At 39.7% G+C, this 17,759-nt stretch overlaps 1 protein-coding gene across 1 annotated transcript in view; it reads right to left on the bottom strand.

The window, feature by feature from the left end:
* NELL1 (neural EGFL like 1) overlaps positions 1-17,759 on the bottom strand; it is a 297,430-nt gene that overhangs the window by 98,273 nt on the left and 181,398 nt on the right. Inside the window, exon 14 of the mRNA XM_072864686.1 lies at positions 16,598-16,720. Within this exon, the coding sequence (XP_072720787.1) occupies positions 16,598-16,720 (123 nt within the window). The remainder of the gene's footprint in view (positions 1-16,597; positions 16,721-17,759) is intronic.

Here is a 17,759-nt window from a genome sequence, read left to right as displayed (position 1 = left end):
GATTACCCTGTCTTCTGTTTCTCACAAGTCCACACTCCGCAGTGATGGCTGCAGGCAGTGACAGGCATTAGTAACAGACTTGTTTCCATGCCCTTATTAACTGGTGTTCTAAGACACTGACAATAATGTGTACAAAATATAGTCTCCATTTGTTCTGTGTACAGAGGCACTGAACAACCGGATAAGTTGGGGCTCCCACAGGGGAGAGGAGACAATTTTGACCTGACTGATCCGATTGACTTGATGAGCACTGAGCAGAGCACGGATGAGGTTTCCATATCTGTCTCAGAGAGCTACTGAACTTGCTCGATTCTCCCTGCCCCTATATATTTATCAAGTCAATATTGATCACATTACATGAAAGCATATCGCGACCAAGCAACTCAGCAGTACGCCACAGCAGCGCAGAACTCACACAACCTGGATTTGAAGGGATCACAGGAAAAACGCTGATGGAAAGCAAAGACAGCCCATCCATATAGCCTGCATTCAACGAGCCAGGTTTAGTATCGCCCTCATCTGATCACGGCAACCACTTACGGTTGGACTCGATGATCTTAAGGGTGTTTTCCAACCTAAATGATTCTACGATTCTACAAACCACCACAAAAGCTGGTGTCAGTTTCAGAGAATTTGTTCTAACACAGAAATTCCATAGAATGTTATCCGTATATCAAATCTATACAGCATAGCAAATGCCTCAGTCAAAAAAGAAAACATTAATAAATCATACTTTTCCCTTGTCCCAAAATCCAAGTAACTGCTGTCACAATCACACACAACTCAGTGCAACGACACTGCAGTATTGGGTCTTACAGGCTTCCTAATAGATCATTTCGTGATTTATTCATATACCTAGAGACAAAGGGGAAGCTATTCCAGTGATACAAGCCACGAAAACTGCTCCACATCTTAAGAATTGATCACGGTATGTATTTAACCACACAATGAAAACAGATTCATGTCAAAAGAAGCTAGAGTCAACTCTCTTTTGATTTGTGGGTTAGATAGTTCTCATGTCTTTTAAGGGAACTGACCAGTTCAACAAATTATTAGCTTTGCACTGAAATGTACTTCAATGTCCTACATCTCATTTAACAATACAAATTCTGGCTTCTAACATACGTTTTTGAAGAAGCAGACTTGCAATAAAACCCTACTTTGGCAATGCAGCAGTCGCAACTCAAATGTAACAAGAATATTGCAATTGTGTTGCACAAACGCTCCTTTCAGCATTGTTTAAATGCACAACTACGTAGTGAGATTAATAAATACGATCTGCAACTGCTGAGGATCAGATCTGAACCTTCCAAACTTCCACACTGATTTTGGGCTTGGAAAACAAAAGTCACATTAAGCTTTTGTTGGTTCAAACTTAGAAGATCTATGTGTCTTCATGTCATTTTATACCCTCACTCACTTCCCTGCATCCTTGAAATAACGCAATAAAAAGAAAAGAGATTTCATGTCAGCTAGTTGACATTGCAAGTGAAATGCAAATAACCCTGCTAGGAGAAGATATTTTTATATGATCTACCACCAATATAATTATCATACATTCATGAGAAAGTCTCACCTGACTTACTGGAAGACTTTTCAAATTATTACAGTTTAATGAGAAATACCTAACATGACTGAATAAGGTTGATTATTTAACTGGGGACTTCCACAAAAAGGCAGGTAGGGTGGTTTCAGCAATAACTCCGGTAATTATATTAGCATCTTAATTACATAAAAATAATAGTGGAAACATGACAAAAAATATTAAATTGACTTCAGGTTACTAAATACAAAGGAAAAAATGGACCTCGCACAATGCTCCAGAGATACCTGAGGTAGCACTGAGCAAGCAGCAAGATACGACACCGGAGGCAGCGAAGCAGCTGCCGTACTTCGCTCTGCGGGCACCGCTGAGCTGGGCAGCTCGGCACAGCCCACCCCGCACGGGGCTCAGCAAACCCTCGGCTTTCGGCACCCAGTGCCCTTTGCGTGCTCTGGCCATCACGGCACAATCAGAGCGGCCCACAACACTGGGCCACGCTCCACCGCGCAACGTGGAGATGCTCTCAGTCTTCTCCCTTTGCTAAGTGTAAGCGGAATTCAAATATCATTGCGTGAAAGTTTCTACTTTCCTCCTTTCTAGTAAGATCACTTACTTTTCCGACATTTCCACACCTACAGCCATTTATCACTGCACACGCTAAAAAGGCCATGTTAAAGTCTCTGAATGTGTGTTCAACAGTCCTCATGAACAAATGTCACCGTCCACATAAATGTGAGTAACTGCCTGCATAGGCACCAGCTTCAGCATCCTCTATCTACTGCACATTTTATAAACTAGTGTGTTACCAGCTGTAGGGTTACTATAATTTCCCTTAAATTAGAACTATTTTCATCCTTGTACAGCAGAGTCAGTCTGTGGATGAGAGAAGTGCTTAGGTGGCTCAGCTAAGTGGAGATAAATGTTGCTTTTGCAGTACATTGAAGTCGCCAATACGAGACACCTGAACACAACCTATGACACTTCAGAGCAATCAGTCCTGTGGAGTATTTTAGCATTGCAGTATGCTACAAATAAACAGTGCTAAGTGTCAGAAGAGTGCATGTGTTCTTGAAATGGCCTGAACAAATTCTTAATGAAAATGCTTTTTCTCACGATACCTGCACAACTTCATGAGAAGTAACAGCTTAAGCTCTTGCAGCAGTTTGAAATATTATCTGTCAAATGTAATTTTCAAGGCAAGAACAGACTATCTGTCCTGTTATATATCACCTCATTAACATGTGCCTAGCATGCCTACCTAGAACAGATGGGAGCCTGACTGGTCCTGTCTGGTATGACCTAGGAGACAGTTTACAAGGTTTATCAGAGTCGCAGTGCCAGAAAGAACATTAAGGTTTAAATAACAATTAAATAACTATATTCAGATGCAAATACACTACGCCAGGTTTGCTAACATTAAGCTCAGTCACATTCTACAGCACAGTTTATTTGCACTGAAGGCCAGCATATTTCTCACTGACTGCTGGAAGACAGCAATATAAGAGATTTTGAAGGCTACACAGAAAACACAGTTCAGAGCCTAGAAACACATCATAAAAGTACCTGAAATTATATTTCGAGATGTGTATCATACTTCTGTTTAATGTGCAATCTTCAGTTTTAAGTACTCGGCACAAAGAAACACTGCTTACAAATTTCTGACGTCTATCTTTATCAGTGACAGTTAATTACACTTGTTTTCATGCATCTGATTTTATGCATTAGGTATAGTTTACTGTATCGCTAGGTGTAACTCTCCCTGTAGACACCCAGACCAACAGGAACAGTAATATAAGCAATACATAAAGGGAAAAAACATAGGGAAAGATCCAAAAAAAGCACTCGCATGCCTCAGATGCAATCTGGACAGAATTTAAGTAACGACATCTAAAAATGCCATTCAGCACTCTTCCTCAGCTCTCCTCTCCAGCCTACTCACCGAGCCCCATTAGAGATCATCGGATCATAGAATATCTCAAGTTGGAAGGGGGACCCATAAGGATCATCGAGACCAACTCCCTGCCCCTTGCTGGACTTCCTAAAACTAAACCATATGACTAAGAGCATCGTCCAGACGCTCCTTGAACTCTGACAGGCACCTGTGTTTTGCACAGAAACCTTGAGACACTGCATAAACCTTTGGCACAGAACGAGGTGCTGTCAGCTGGACTAAGCAGAAAACAAGCTGCCTCAGTCTGCGCGGGACTCCCAACCCCACTGTCCTCACGCCCAAGCGCCCAAAGAGCCTGCCAGGGAGTCCCACAGAAAGCACCGACTTCCACAAAGAGCCTCCGGCCTGAAGCCATGCAGGTCCCTACGAATCAAGGCGAGGGGGACATGTCATCACCAATGCCCTGCATAACTGTCTGCTGCTGAAGCGCTTGTCCAGGAGGTGGGGAGGTGTGAGGGTTAACTCTCCCTCACTCTAAAAGAAATGAAACCCAGAGCTCTGCTCCTTTCCGACAAAAAGCCCTGCGGCAAGGGAAGCAAGAGAGGTTTCCCATCTTTATCCCTCTCGTCCCACAACCGAGCACACGGGAAACATGGGAGCAGAAAAGCAAGCACAAGGATGCGTAACTCCTGGTGTTAGTGGTTACAGCAAGCAGCCATAAAATGGGAAGTATCTTGCCTGTCCTCTACTCCAGCTGGGTGCAGGTGCTTTTTTGTTTCTTTTTCTTTCACCTGATGAACACTTAACGCAACGGGTACAAATACTCAGTGGATCAAACCTTAACATCTGAGCTATTTCTGAATTCCAGTGCTTTTACAGCAGTAAAAGAATAAATAAATAACGGAGCACTCAAAATCACTTGGCAATAACCATTAGCAACCACTTACAGATTCCCACTCCTCTTTATTTTGGCTCCGACTGCTTCTCGGAGGCTCCGACTACTTCAGTGTGATGTCACTGAAAATTAGTTTCTAAATCTTCTTCTAAACCCACTCTATTTGCTGAGGATTCAGAGAGAAGTGATAGGTGGATTTGGCTATTCAGTTATCCTTTCTTCAGACATGATGAATTCAACTTCCCCTTGATACCCACAGCAAAAGATGAATGCTTACTGTCTGGGTTTATTCTAACCTGTGTGATATAAACACAGCAAAGCATATTCAGCGTGGAACTAAAAAACTAAGTGCCTAATTATGTAAGTAGTCTCACTGGAGTCAATCACTTACTTTTAGTTAGACACATACCTTGCTCAGTCAGGTCTAAAATTACCACATTAAGAATTTTCTCACTTGTCTCTCTCCAAAGGCTAAGGGAATACTGTGCTGTGCATGCAGGACTGATTTGATTACCTCAATCTTTTATTGGGAAATAACGTATGTCATGGCAATGTCAGACGACTATTGTTTCCTTTGTTCTGTTCAGAGGGAGGAAATAATAGGTGTCAGGAAAGCAGTACAACCATGTGTCTCTGTAATAAAAGTGGCATATTAATGAGCATCCGTAAACCATTATAATTAATGCAGGGGAATGGATATTGCCTACTTAAACTCTGCAAGTGTTCTAGTAGCTCCACACCCAACTGCCATGTTATTCCATCCCAGGGCTTTCCACTCACAGCAGCTCCTTCGCAAAGCCATCAGACACTGTGAAATGATATGCTCAAGGGAACGGGTGGATACTTTTTAATAGTACAAGTGACAGTTGAGAACAGTTATCCAGCCTGTTCATCAGTGGCAGCAAATGCATCCCATAATCTATGGGAGGCATATACTTATACCCTTGAGGCTACAACATAATTAACAGGCTACAGAGGAAGATGGATAAGACGGACGTGCACAAAGGTACAGATGTGTATTGCTTTTATTTTTTTAAACAACAAAGGCCCATTTGTGAATTTTACATAATTTTAAAATTCCAAGCCCTGCTTGATGTGCCTGTATAGCATGTAGCCTTCAAATAAATAGTCAGTTTTGAAGTTTAGCTTCAAAAATCCAGCCTGACAATGCCCGTCTTCAGGCACACAACCAAAAAAAAAAAAAAGAGGAAGAGGAGAAAACTGCAAGCACCATCAAGGTGACACACTAAGATGCTTGAGTATTTATCGGCAGAATAACAACATAGGTCACGCAGCTCTGGCCCTTCAGGAATACCTAAATAAAAACTCTTCGTTTTCATGGTGTACAAATTGTTCATTTTTACTTTGGATGACTGAATTTTAAATCACGTTGAAAAGCGGGACCCCTTCGATTCCCACCTCTACTTGGTTTACTTTAACTTCTAATTCCCTCTGCACTTAATGTGTTCTAAGCTATTTTAATTCACATTCTTCTTGTAGTTCGTGTACTGAATTCACCTAATAATTCATTTTGATGATACAATCTTCAAAGCACCATTTGGTTTTTTTTAGTAGGTTCTGGAATAGATTCTTTTTCACTGCAACATTTCTTTCAGGTACCATTCGCAGTATACTGTTTAAGCTTGCCATTAGTCTTGTACTTAGCATATGCTCACTTAGCATAGCCGCATTTATTATTTTTACTGTTGAACACTTTAGATAAGAACTCTACACACACACAGGGGTGCCTCAACTTTTCAGCGTGTTGCAGAGGCTAAAACACCAGCACCACTGTGAAACAGTTGAACTGGAGAATCTTTACAGATAAAAATATGCAAATTGTCCCATCAAACATCCTGCATGGCTTCCAGATCCGCCATTCCCAGTACTCAAACAAATAACTGCAACCTCCAAAACTAGTAAGCCAACCAAAGTACCTCATGCAAACAAAGTAAGCAATACCTACATGCAAGGCAATCCAAGTTTTCCTTACTATAAAATACCATTTTCAGTAACGTGGTCAAGTAAACTGTTTGTAATTAAGTTTTTCCTGTGCTGGATATCTACCAGAAGCTGCATTGTAGCAAAAAATCCATCTGTTTCTCAAAACAAATAACAGGTAGATTTTGGGGTTTTGACTCTCCCCTGTCCCTGGGCCCCCACTTTGACACTGAGATTTGAAGGATATGCCTTTTGCCATGCCTCTGAATCGTCTCAGTTTGTAAATGTTTCATCACACCCTCTTAATATTCTTCCAGCATTCATCACGTTTCACATCGGTGCACGAGCCAGACCAAGGCAGGAGAGGACAAAGCCAGAGAGGACAGATGCAGCTGGCAAACAGAGGGAACGGGAAGACCATGAGGACTGCAGGAGCTGCAGAGAGGAACGTCAACTGTAACACACTTGCCTGGGAAGCTGGACCTGAACCCCTTTTCCCACATCCTCCTCCAATGGCAATACCACAAGGAGTAGCATCATCCTCCTCAAGCCATAGAAAAACGTAAGAGAGCGAGCGCGCTACAGGCCCTTCCTGAAAACCTGGACAAATGCTTGAACACCTAAACCACCACACTACACTGATACTGGAGAGCTAAGGTAAAGGCAGCTAAGGTACATTTTCACTCCTTTGCAATCATTTGATAAGAACAGTATAGATTGGTTTCTGAAGGACCTGGTAACATCCTAAATTCAGTCCAGATACTGGGACAGGAGGTAACAGTACTAGGGTCACACAATGAACCACAAAAATAATAAACACTGAATACTTACTTTCAGGACTTCATCTGTTGGACTTGATGATCTTAAAGGTCTTTTCCAACCTAAACAATTCTATGATCTCTTTCACTGATTGATGTGTCTACATCCCGCACTGGATGAGGCAGAGGGATCAAAAAAACCCCACACCACCTGTGATTTTATCAGTAAGGACTGTATGTCAGCAGTGGATGCAAGTGACTTATGATTCAACAGGTGACTGAAATTTTAAATATCCCCAAATGCTTGATTTTGGAGTCTTAATGTTTCTTTGGTTTGATTCCTTGGGTATTTTTAAAATACTTTTGATAGTTTCTGTGGAGAAATCACAGCCCAATGGTTTAGGAACAGACCTGTCAGTCTGGGAACAGAGTCTGAATCCCGGATCAGGTACTGACTGCGTGTGTCACATTTGACAAATCACTTAATGTTTTTACCTTGGTTTACCATAGTGTGGGAAATTCATAGGAACAGGAGGCTGAAAGAAGTTTTCTGGCTGGAGTCTATTCCACTGCTATGGTAAAGAACAGCCCCACAAACAACCTTTGAAAATCTCAGTGACCCCTTAGTACAAATAAAAAAACCCATAAATAAATGGCTAATACTATCCTTACTCAAAAGCGATTGCTGTAATAATGATCTCAACCAGAAGAACATAAAAATATATTCACTAGGTCATTCCAGAGGGCCTACCAGTCCAGCATCCTCTCTAATTACAGCCCATAATGGGAAAGAACAAGGGAAAGAACAGGGCAAGGACCTGGTGCCACTTCCTAAGGATTCCCCATGACCTTCCTCAAACCAAAGACCGTGCGCCCACTGGTTGGGATTTTCTTCTCTTATGACATGCAGCAGCTTTTTCAATCTGTCTAGCCTCCTCGCCACCTCACGACCAAGGGCTCTCCAGATTAATTATGTGCTGGGTGAAAAAGTACTTCCTTCCGCATTGGGGTGACAGTGCAATAGTACTACTGCTGCCAAAAACAATAACTGCAATGTTCTTATTTTACATTTGGGCAAGGTATTTATATTCAGTTTCCAATATTGTTTGGTTATTTTCTACAGGGAATAGAAAGAATTTCATGGTTTTGGCACCCTCTTGCCTTTTAATATGACTGTTCCGTATACATTAATCCTGAAACGGTTGCAAGCTGTAACCGATTTCACAAGAGAGAGCGCTCTGTGCTGCTGTTGCGCTCCTATTGCGGCAGAGAGTCAAGCCCACGCTGCAAGAGGCTTTGTGCAGCGATATATTCAAGACGCTCTTACTGAACTGATTTTTCCCACCCACCATGAAAAAATAAGTACTGTGTTCCAAATAATTTCATGGCAAGCTCCCAGGGCAGGCCAGGAGAGTCACAGATCTAAATAGACTGGGTTTCATGCATCATAAGGATTACAAGTTTAAAGCAGACAGCGCTGCAGACCAAATGACTGACCATGACGTCTATTGCTCTACTGTCAAAAAAGCAGTAGAGCATAGCAAATGACTTCTTCAAATGAAGGGCATGTTTGAGGAGTTAATAATTGATAAGTTGTGTTCAAATTTTAGGTTTTAATACTACAGGGAGAAAGAAAAAAGTACTAATTTGGGTAAGATGAATGAACCATTGTAGTAGCGTTAGAAAGCTTCTTCGTGACTTCAGGAGACTCTGGATTGGGCTCCTCAAGGGGTTCTGCGACAGATACCTGGGAGGTAATACACCTGCTGCAGACAGGAGGAGTTACTGATTGAGATGGCCTCGAACAGAGTGTAGAAAGTAATGACAATGTATGGTGCAGACATTAAATATAAAGCAAAACTTTCACATTTTTGCTTTTTTAAAAGAGAAAGCAACAAATATTGAAATAGTCCCACGTTCCTATACAACCCAGTTTTACTACCCAGGAGATCGTGGGGAACATATCTGTCAACTTGTCATCAACCTTGTAATTCTTTCATACATGCCATATAGTACCTTGATCCTAGAGTGAACTGCTGATTCCAAACGAACCAATGTAAACCAAAGAAATAGGAGACAATAAACAACTCAGTCAACGAGAGAATCTCTGGTTCAGAATCTGAACCTAGGAACCCTCATAAACATTTATGAGTAGGTCTGCTGAGCCCTTTAGAATTACTCATGCAAGCAGAAAAACCTGTCAGATCAAGTTTTAAAATATTTCACTTGCAGATAACTACAGCATTTCCTTCCTTTTATACAGATACAACAGTTGCTCTGGACTGGAGCACTTCCTCAGCAAGCACAAATCAGTGCTACACTCTCTTTAAATTATCTATAAATCTAGAGCAGTGAGACAATTTGTGACAGCAAGGGGATCAAGATCTGGATTCTGACAAGTTAAATTAACCATGGTTTTTAAATGATCTATTTCCATAACTGATGTGCATTCTAAATCATCTTGAACAATCTCACACATAGAACAGGATCCAATCAGCAGGCAATACTGTGCCTTTAGAGAGGCTGTAAAATTGGACCGCATTGTGGTGGATATGTATAGCTTAGCTCTTAATGCAAAAATAATTATGCCTGAGTTTCAACATCTCACACGACTAAATCTAGGTGGTGACGTTTCAAGGGCAAGAAAAAGTTATCATAAATCACCTTAATTTCGTCAAAATTATTTTAAATCATTACAGTCCAAAACCAAGCCAAGAACAACATTAGAACTGAAGGAGCTTAAAAACTATGCGGCAAATAATTTACAAAGGAAGTTTATATAAAACCAATACACAAACATAGCAATTATAATGAGTGTACCACAATTGATAACTATCTAATCATGAACAAAAATACAAAGACGCTTACATTAAAACCTCAAGTTTTCATTTTTATTAATACAGTGGATTTAGCACTATAGAAAATTTACTGGCTTCAATCATATTGTCTTGATTCTGAGTCCAACCATGCTAGTTTCAGAATGAAAAATCTGTAAGAATGCTAATCGCACTGTTGTATATCTGTATATTGGTTTTACGTTATTAAACCAGTTACATCTAGAATGCTTCACCCAAAAAGTATGACTATCCAGCATTTTACACTTGCCACGGCATTTTCCACATGTGCCATGACACCAAAATGCATATGAGTGCACCTATCTGCTTCTGCAGTGATTTATTCACTATGTATTATGCATAAAAAAACTAGACAAAGCTCGAGACTGTGAGGAATGAAGATTGAGAATCTCCATATGAGTCAAAACTCCTATATTCTTTCATAAGACTTGTCAATATTACACCAAAACAGCAATTAAAGCCGTGATAAGGCATATTAACCATTCAAAGCCTTACAGCTACGAAAATTGGAGGCTATGGGGAAAGACTTGATTGTTCCTTTCCACTTTAGTCTTGGCCTACATATTATTCATATCGCACTCCAATGTCCCCTAAAGGCTTTCAACTCCACCTCCAACAGACACACATACATGCAAAAAACATAAACCTAAGTGGCAGTTAGTCACCTTACGGTGATCTAATATACTTTAATATCAAGATATCAGTACGTCTGACTGTCTCACTTTGCTGGCATTTAAAGTTAATCTACCTTAGCATTGCTGATGTCAATGTAAAAGGGACACAAAAAAAAGCAGACAACCCAGCACAGAAATAGCCAGACTGATTTTTTTTTTTTTTTTTTAATTCTTTAGCTCTTACTAAAAATACTCTTGCGTATTTTTCGTAGCAGGTAGAATTTCATAACAGATTAAAATTTCTTTGCCTTTAGTCATCTATTTACTACACCATCACTATACTGCCTACACATTGGAAGATACACAACTTCTTTCATGGACATGTCTTTCAGATTATTCAATATATTTCAAACTAAGAATTACTTTAAAAAACACCTGCTTGGAAACAAAGAAGAAAACTGCAATGAAAGCAAGCCCTCAGAGTGCCCTTCGTTAAAACATTCGATTACAATTTGTGATTAAAACAGTGTAAAATAGGCCAGCTTACTGATTTACATCAAACAGAAGCAATTTTCAAGCCTGGGATGTACTCCGGTCATCAGTAAACATTCTGAGTGTATTGCGAATAAAGACCCCATATGATTATTCCCATTACCTTATAAAAGATACGGCTATCTGTTCGAAATCTGGTCACTCTTCATATCAGGTTCCCGGTAAGTTATTCATGAAGTGACCAGTAAGGTCATCAGTAACAACCTCACTCCCAAGCACACCTTCCAAGGCAAATATATACGAAGAATCACAGTACAATTAAGAAACTACTCCGGACTTCCAGTTTACACCAGAAGAACTGAGCCACTTCAAAATAATGGCTTTCATCTTTAAGACTCCACCATACACTGAGTTGTAATCCCTTAAGTGTCTCCTGTGAAATGCTGCAGAAGAACATAACAGGGGGGGGAAAAAAAAATCATATTCTATACTCTGGCAGAAATAAACCATTCTACAGACTGAATACTAATTAGAATAAACACTGTTTTGACTTTTATTTCACAATACCTGATGTTTCTCTGCCCAGGCATCAGTCATATTGCACACATTTGCTTTAAGGTTTATGACTGTAACTAAATCCACCTCATTTAATCATTCTAATAAATCTGCAACTCAGTAGAAGCCACTAAATGAGATCTTAATAGCACACTAAATATACCTGTTAGACAGACTATACAAGTAAAATATAGAAGTACAATGAAAAATATTTGCACTTGTTTAAGTGCTAGACTTCTGTTCATTCCCTAACACAGAGATATAGGAAAAAAAGATTAGCAAACACACCTTGTCCATGTTTTGGAAGAATTGCCCCTGTTTACCACCCGAGTATATGCAAGGCCACTTCTGTTTTTCTGGTAATATACAGGGACTTCTATGGGCAGAATTTATACTTTAAAACAAACACTTGGAATAAAACACCAAGAGCTAGGACAAGGCTTGTATACTACATCTAGGTCTCCTTGTACAAAAGAAAAAAACCGATTGCAACAAAACCTTGATGGTGACTTGCATATTGTTCATGCTGAAAAGTCAGATCTATAGCCCCTACAAAATCTGGTGGGTGGGGTTTTGCTTGTTTGTTTTAAGGCATTTAATCCCAAATGTCATTAATTATTTTAGGAAACCTGCTGATGTGTCAATATACCTTGGCTCCTTTCTTTAACTTCAGTCAGTGGTACAAGGCACAAGCTCTATAATAAACCTCTGCTAAGCTGTAGGACTGTACGTCCTACAGCAAATATTCTCTAGCTTCCATCTCGCTAAGATAAAGTAGATGGTGGAGCCCGAGGTCCTTTATGTTTTAACGAATGGCACATTCCACTTCAGCATGTCACTTCCACAGCATGAGATGCAAGGCTACCAAGTGGAACTGGAACTAGACCTTATCAAGACAAAAAGCAAAGACAGACATTTTCCCTGTACGCATTTTCTAGCCTCCCAGATTCAAGCCCTGCCAAGATTTCACACAGAAACACTGCAACAGTACACACACCAAGAGCCTCTATAGGCCAAACGTGGTATTTATCCCTGTATTCAATATCCCGGGTTCTTCAGCTAGAGTCATGACAGCGAGTTGTACTCATTTTATACACGACAGAGTTTTACTCTCGCACACACAACCTTGTCTACGGGTGACGGGTTATTCATAAACCTGGTTGTCCTAGGAAACTAAGACTTCTTTCATCTAACCATTGCCACTAAGCACGGATTTCCACAAGGTCCATCCCGACAGGCGCACTGCAAAGTGCCACGTTGTACCAGATAGCCATCTGCCCACCGCACCCCCTTTTTTTTTTTTAAACTAGAACATTCAGTCGCTAAACCAATTTTGATCACCCTTCCCTTCTACCCTAAGTTAATTGCCTTTATGCTGCACTATTAAGTCCTATCCTGAAGTTTAGTGAAATGGCTACAATTGTCCTTATTTCACACCCTCACCTATGAATTCTATAATTCATTTATAGAATTCCAGTAAACGGGCATGGCACGAGTCTCCCGTTACCCACCTACAGCTTCTTCTATTTCCTGAATCACTCTTAGTTCTTTTGAATTTTTTCAGTTTCCTTCATAAAAAAGAGCAACTTAACAAATGTGTAGATTCAGAATCTCTCTATTCAACTAGTTACACTTCTGTCCTCTGCCTTTAATGCTCTAACTTCTTCCAGCAAAGACTTCCCTATTTTACTTTTCATTTTCTGAAGAAATCCTAAGATATAATCTATCTGATTCTGGGTCCAGCACTCTGTCAAATTTACTAACAGTGATGGCACAGCATTGTTCTGCCTTGTCATTTCAGCTCACCTCAGCCTCATTCTGTTCCAATCTATTGCCAAAATTTCAGTGTCTTTCTGAGGTGCTAAAGCCCACTTCTTACAGTGAAATTGAGAGCATCCATAGGAGAAAAAAGTCTTATTTGTCTCTATTATACAGTCTTACTGTCTATATATTGGTACCTATGTACTTATAAAGATTTTCTTGTGTTCATCTCCACTTGTCTTTCCATTTTTATGTCACTTCAACTATGGCAGTATCTATTTTAATGCAGAAGTGCATTTGGTCCCGGTCTGCGCCCTTTTCCACCACCTCCCTTCATGACAGTTTCCACATCTAGTTTGACACAATCCAGTCCTTAATTGCATAGTCTAGTCTACCACATTTACAGCAAAGCAATTCCTTATGCATGAAATTTATTTTTCTACTCAAGAAGTGTGACAGCCTGATTATACAGATTTTTTTAAAAAATATTTGCTTTCCTCTTCAACATTTGATTTTTGTTTTTATTTCTAAATCCTCAGCAATCATAATATTCTTATCCAGATTATGTCTGTCCTTTTTATTTCTCCATACTTTTCACAAAAAATGCAAACGTCATAAATTCCTACCAGAGTAATTTCATTATATTTATCAGTGGTTCACCATGCAATTGAATTTAACTACACATACGTTTTCTTTTCTAAAATACAAATAACGGAATTCCGGGGTTTTTAAAGACTATCCCAGTGTTACCTAGTAAAGTCAAAGAGGAACATTACTCTGATTTTATTTTTTATAACATGGCTAAAATAGATTGTGGAAATAGATTGTAGAATCAGGCACAAAGCCAGTGCTTTTCTCTCATCATAAAATTATCATTTCTGTGTTTATGGTTTTGCTGGACAGTATTAATAAGATGTCTTATTGAACTACAGAGATGTAATTTCAGCAGTAGCTGGAACAACTGTTTTGTGCACGTACACATCTATAACATGTAAACGATTCTAAAGCACTTGTAGATGACTCAAGGTGAAGAGAAACGTTTACCATATCTTCAGATGGTATTATGTTAAACTTATCACCTTGGCTTATATCCATTTTTTCCAATTTGTATTGCCTGAAGATAAAGCCCTAAATTTACTACAAGACAACATAAGCCGTTTATAGTTGTCCTAACATATTCACACCTCTGTTTCCTTGTGCAATGAAATCTATGCGACCGGTATCTGATAATTTTTCTGTTACCTGTTCATTTTTAGCCAGATTCCACTCGCAACGTATCACTGTCAAACTTGGTAAAAAAAGGGGGGGAAAAAAGTGATGTTTCTGGTGCTACCATGGGTAGAATGGGAACGTTTCTTAAATTGGCCACCCAAACTTGTAACAATCTCAAGTGACCACAGAAGCACAGGCTGAGAAACTCAGACCACCGCTTTACACTGAGTGCTTTACTATTTACTAAAATGCACACAATTCTAATATTAGCTGGTTTGCAGTAGTAACAGATTATTCTTATCCTTAGTGACTTATTAGACTGCAAACCACTTTCCTATACTCTCCAGTTTTCTGTCCAATTTTTGCTTCCCAGTCAGAATATAAGAACGCACCGTTTCCTCTATTTCCATGTACATCTATCTCAAAAAGGCAACTATAACTACATTCATGTGTGTAATTCAAGGCATACTAAAAAAAAAGATGTAATATATATTTTATCCACAACTCGGATTTCAACAGAATTTTGAGGGTAAAAACATTATTGCGTTTCTCCAGTGCAATTTCATTACTTCGACATTACTAGATTAATAAGTATGCAGCAGGAGTTTCGCTTTGAGTTTTTGGCACATTAAACCAAATATCCAGGTGTGCAAACGAAGAAAACCAGTGTGGAAACATGATTTTTATGAACTAATCCAAACATCCCTGTTTCAAAGAAATATGATTAAGGGTTTGTCTTGTTGTGTTACCCTCAGGAAAAAAAAAAAAAAAAAAGAAAAAAGAAAAAAACCAAACCGTCAAACAGAGACAGGCTGTTCACTCAGGCTTCCCTGAAACTATAGTTGCCTATGCTGCAATTTACGTTCACTGTAATCAAAGACTGAAAATATACTGCAACGAGTTCTCCCCAGTATCACCTCTTCATCTTCAATATAGACAGACCAAGGTTTAACTTACCTGCTATTTTCGTAACATTTTCGTATTCCTTCTTCGATCCTTACAAACCATTTTACAGTTTTAAATACAGGGATGCTCTTCTGCAGATGGACAGTACCCAAAGTCATATCAAAAAGCAATCAGATGGTATATGCGAATTCAGCAGATGACCGGCTAATCGCGGTGAGGAACTTTAGCTTGAAACAAGAATGACATCAATCTTCATTCTCCTCTAAGGAATCGCTCGGCCAATTTACAGCATTCTGGAAAATTAATATCCAGCCTCTTGTGCCCCCAAACGAAGTACAGAATATTTTACCCAGTACATTCCTCAATTTCAATAGTTGTCATTTCAAAAAAATTAAAAGTTAGTTTTCTATTACTGCAATTCTGTTTAGAAAGTCAGAAAGTATACAATCCCAGACAAGACAAAAAATAGCTTTTTATGAGACAAATATAACTCTTAAACACATGAGTTACAACTCGGTAGTACTTCATGACACAGCCCTCACTAAGCCAACTAGTTCACATATTCCCTCCTCTGTCTTTATATAACATATTTGCTTCTCTTTCTCTACAGGAACAAAACCAAAAAAACCACCCTCAATAAATGACTTACCACTTCACAGAAAGCACGGCCGGCTATCAGTATTTCTTGTTTACATAACTGAGAAATCTTCAAAATACATGATTAAAGGTAAAGATTAAAAAGAAAAAAAATCCTTTTTCTGATGTGAGTAGGCAAAGGACAACCATCTGATGTTAGCAAAAAAGACAATTATCCTAATTTAAAAGGCGTCTGCTTAAATTTTAAAAGCCAAAGGTGATAGCACATACCATCCACAGTTTATAAAACAATGAACAACACTTAAAGGGTGAATGATACCACTCAAAGGACGGTATTCGGTGACAGTAAATGTAAAATACTTTTCTTCTAGCATTCAAAAGTATTTCCTTCTTGCGGAGAAGTTATGCACAAATCAATTCCCATCATCTCCATGCATACTCCATTTGCCAGATGATAAATCTTCCAGCGAATCATTGACAGAATCCAGCCATCACAAGTTACCAGAACGTAGGCGACTGTCAGAAAATATTAATAGAGTCTGCCACTTCTACGGTGTTTCTAGAGTAACAGGCTTACCTCGGCAGATGGTCCCGTTCCCCACATATCCGGGTTTGCAGGTGCAGGTATGTCCTCTGACAGTGTTCGTACAGATTGCATTCTCATCACAGTTATGCTGTTCGCTCCCACACTCATCATGCTCTACAAGGATGGGGGGAAGAAAAAAAAGTTACAAGACAGACAGTGAGCTTTCAAGCGTGATGACGTGGCATTTGAAAACCAAGTGGAACAACAAGGTTGCCACAATGGCTGAACGCTGGGAGTTTGGCATGGGTGTCAGCTACGGGTCTGCTGCAATTACAAGACTCAAGAACATGTACATGGTGACGGCAGATTATTTAGGTACAAAAACAGGAAGGAAAAAAAAAAAGAACCAGTGAGGAGGCAAAGTATGGCTATGACAAAAACCCACGAAGAAGATTATCACAGAAGAATATCTAACCTTTACAACGCTGTCCATCACCAACAGTAATAAGCATAAATACAAGGTAAGCGAACACAAGAGAGGGGCCCTAACAGCACACCCTTTAAATACACAGTTCAGTTGTCACAGCCACTTGCTCTAATGCATGCTGAGCTGAATGCTTCTCTAATAGCGTGTAATAACATTTTACATTTTTAGAGTACCATTCACGCCAGCGAACCCCAAAGAGACTTCCAGACAAATGGGCCACATTTTGCTTTCATCCTGCAACTCTAACCGCTGCCCCTGGGCCTAATTTGCTGCAGCTCCTGCACTTCACTCTCCTGTTACATTTTGTTCTAGTAAAGCATCAGTCAGAGGTGGCGAGCTCCCTGACCCTGAAGTTTCTCGCTTCTTCCTGCAATTACTAGGAGCTTCCCTCACGCAGCAGGATTGCAAAAAGAAAACCTGAATATTTTACACCTTTGTATTGGTGGATTTACAGTTTTGTTCAGTGGAATCAAGAGGGTGCAATGAAATTTCTTAAAACCATACAAAGGACAACAGACATAATCAAAAATCACAATCTGGAACCCTCCTCAGTAGTCTTCATTTATGCAACTGCAATCATCAGGCTAGTATCCATATACTGAGAGGGAAAAGGTATCCCTTTCTGGAATCAAGGATTTGCTTAAATATACCCGCGAGTAAGGGCTGTTCAACGGACTACAGGCTAAATTTAGCCTTCTATAGACCAGAGAGAGAGAGGTAGTGCCT

The sequence above is a fragment of the Ciconia boyciana genome, chromosome 6 (assembly GCF_034638445.1).
Source record: "Ciconia boyciana chromosome 6, ASM3463844v1, whole genome shotgun sequence".
In the NCBI taxonomy this organism is placed as follows: domain Eukaryota; kingdom Metazoa; phylum Chordata; class Aves; order Ciconiiformes; family Ciconiidae; genus Ciconia; species Ciconia boyciana.
Note: the sequence above shows the minus strand (reverse complement) of the source record. Positions and strands in the feature narration are given on the sequence as shown.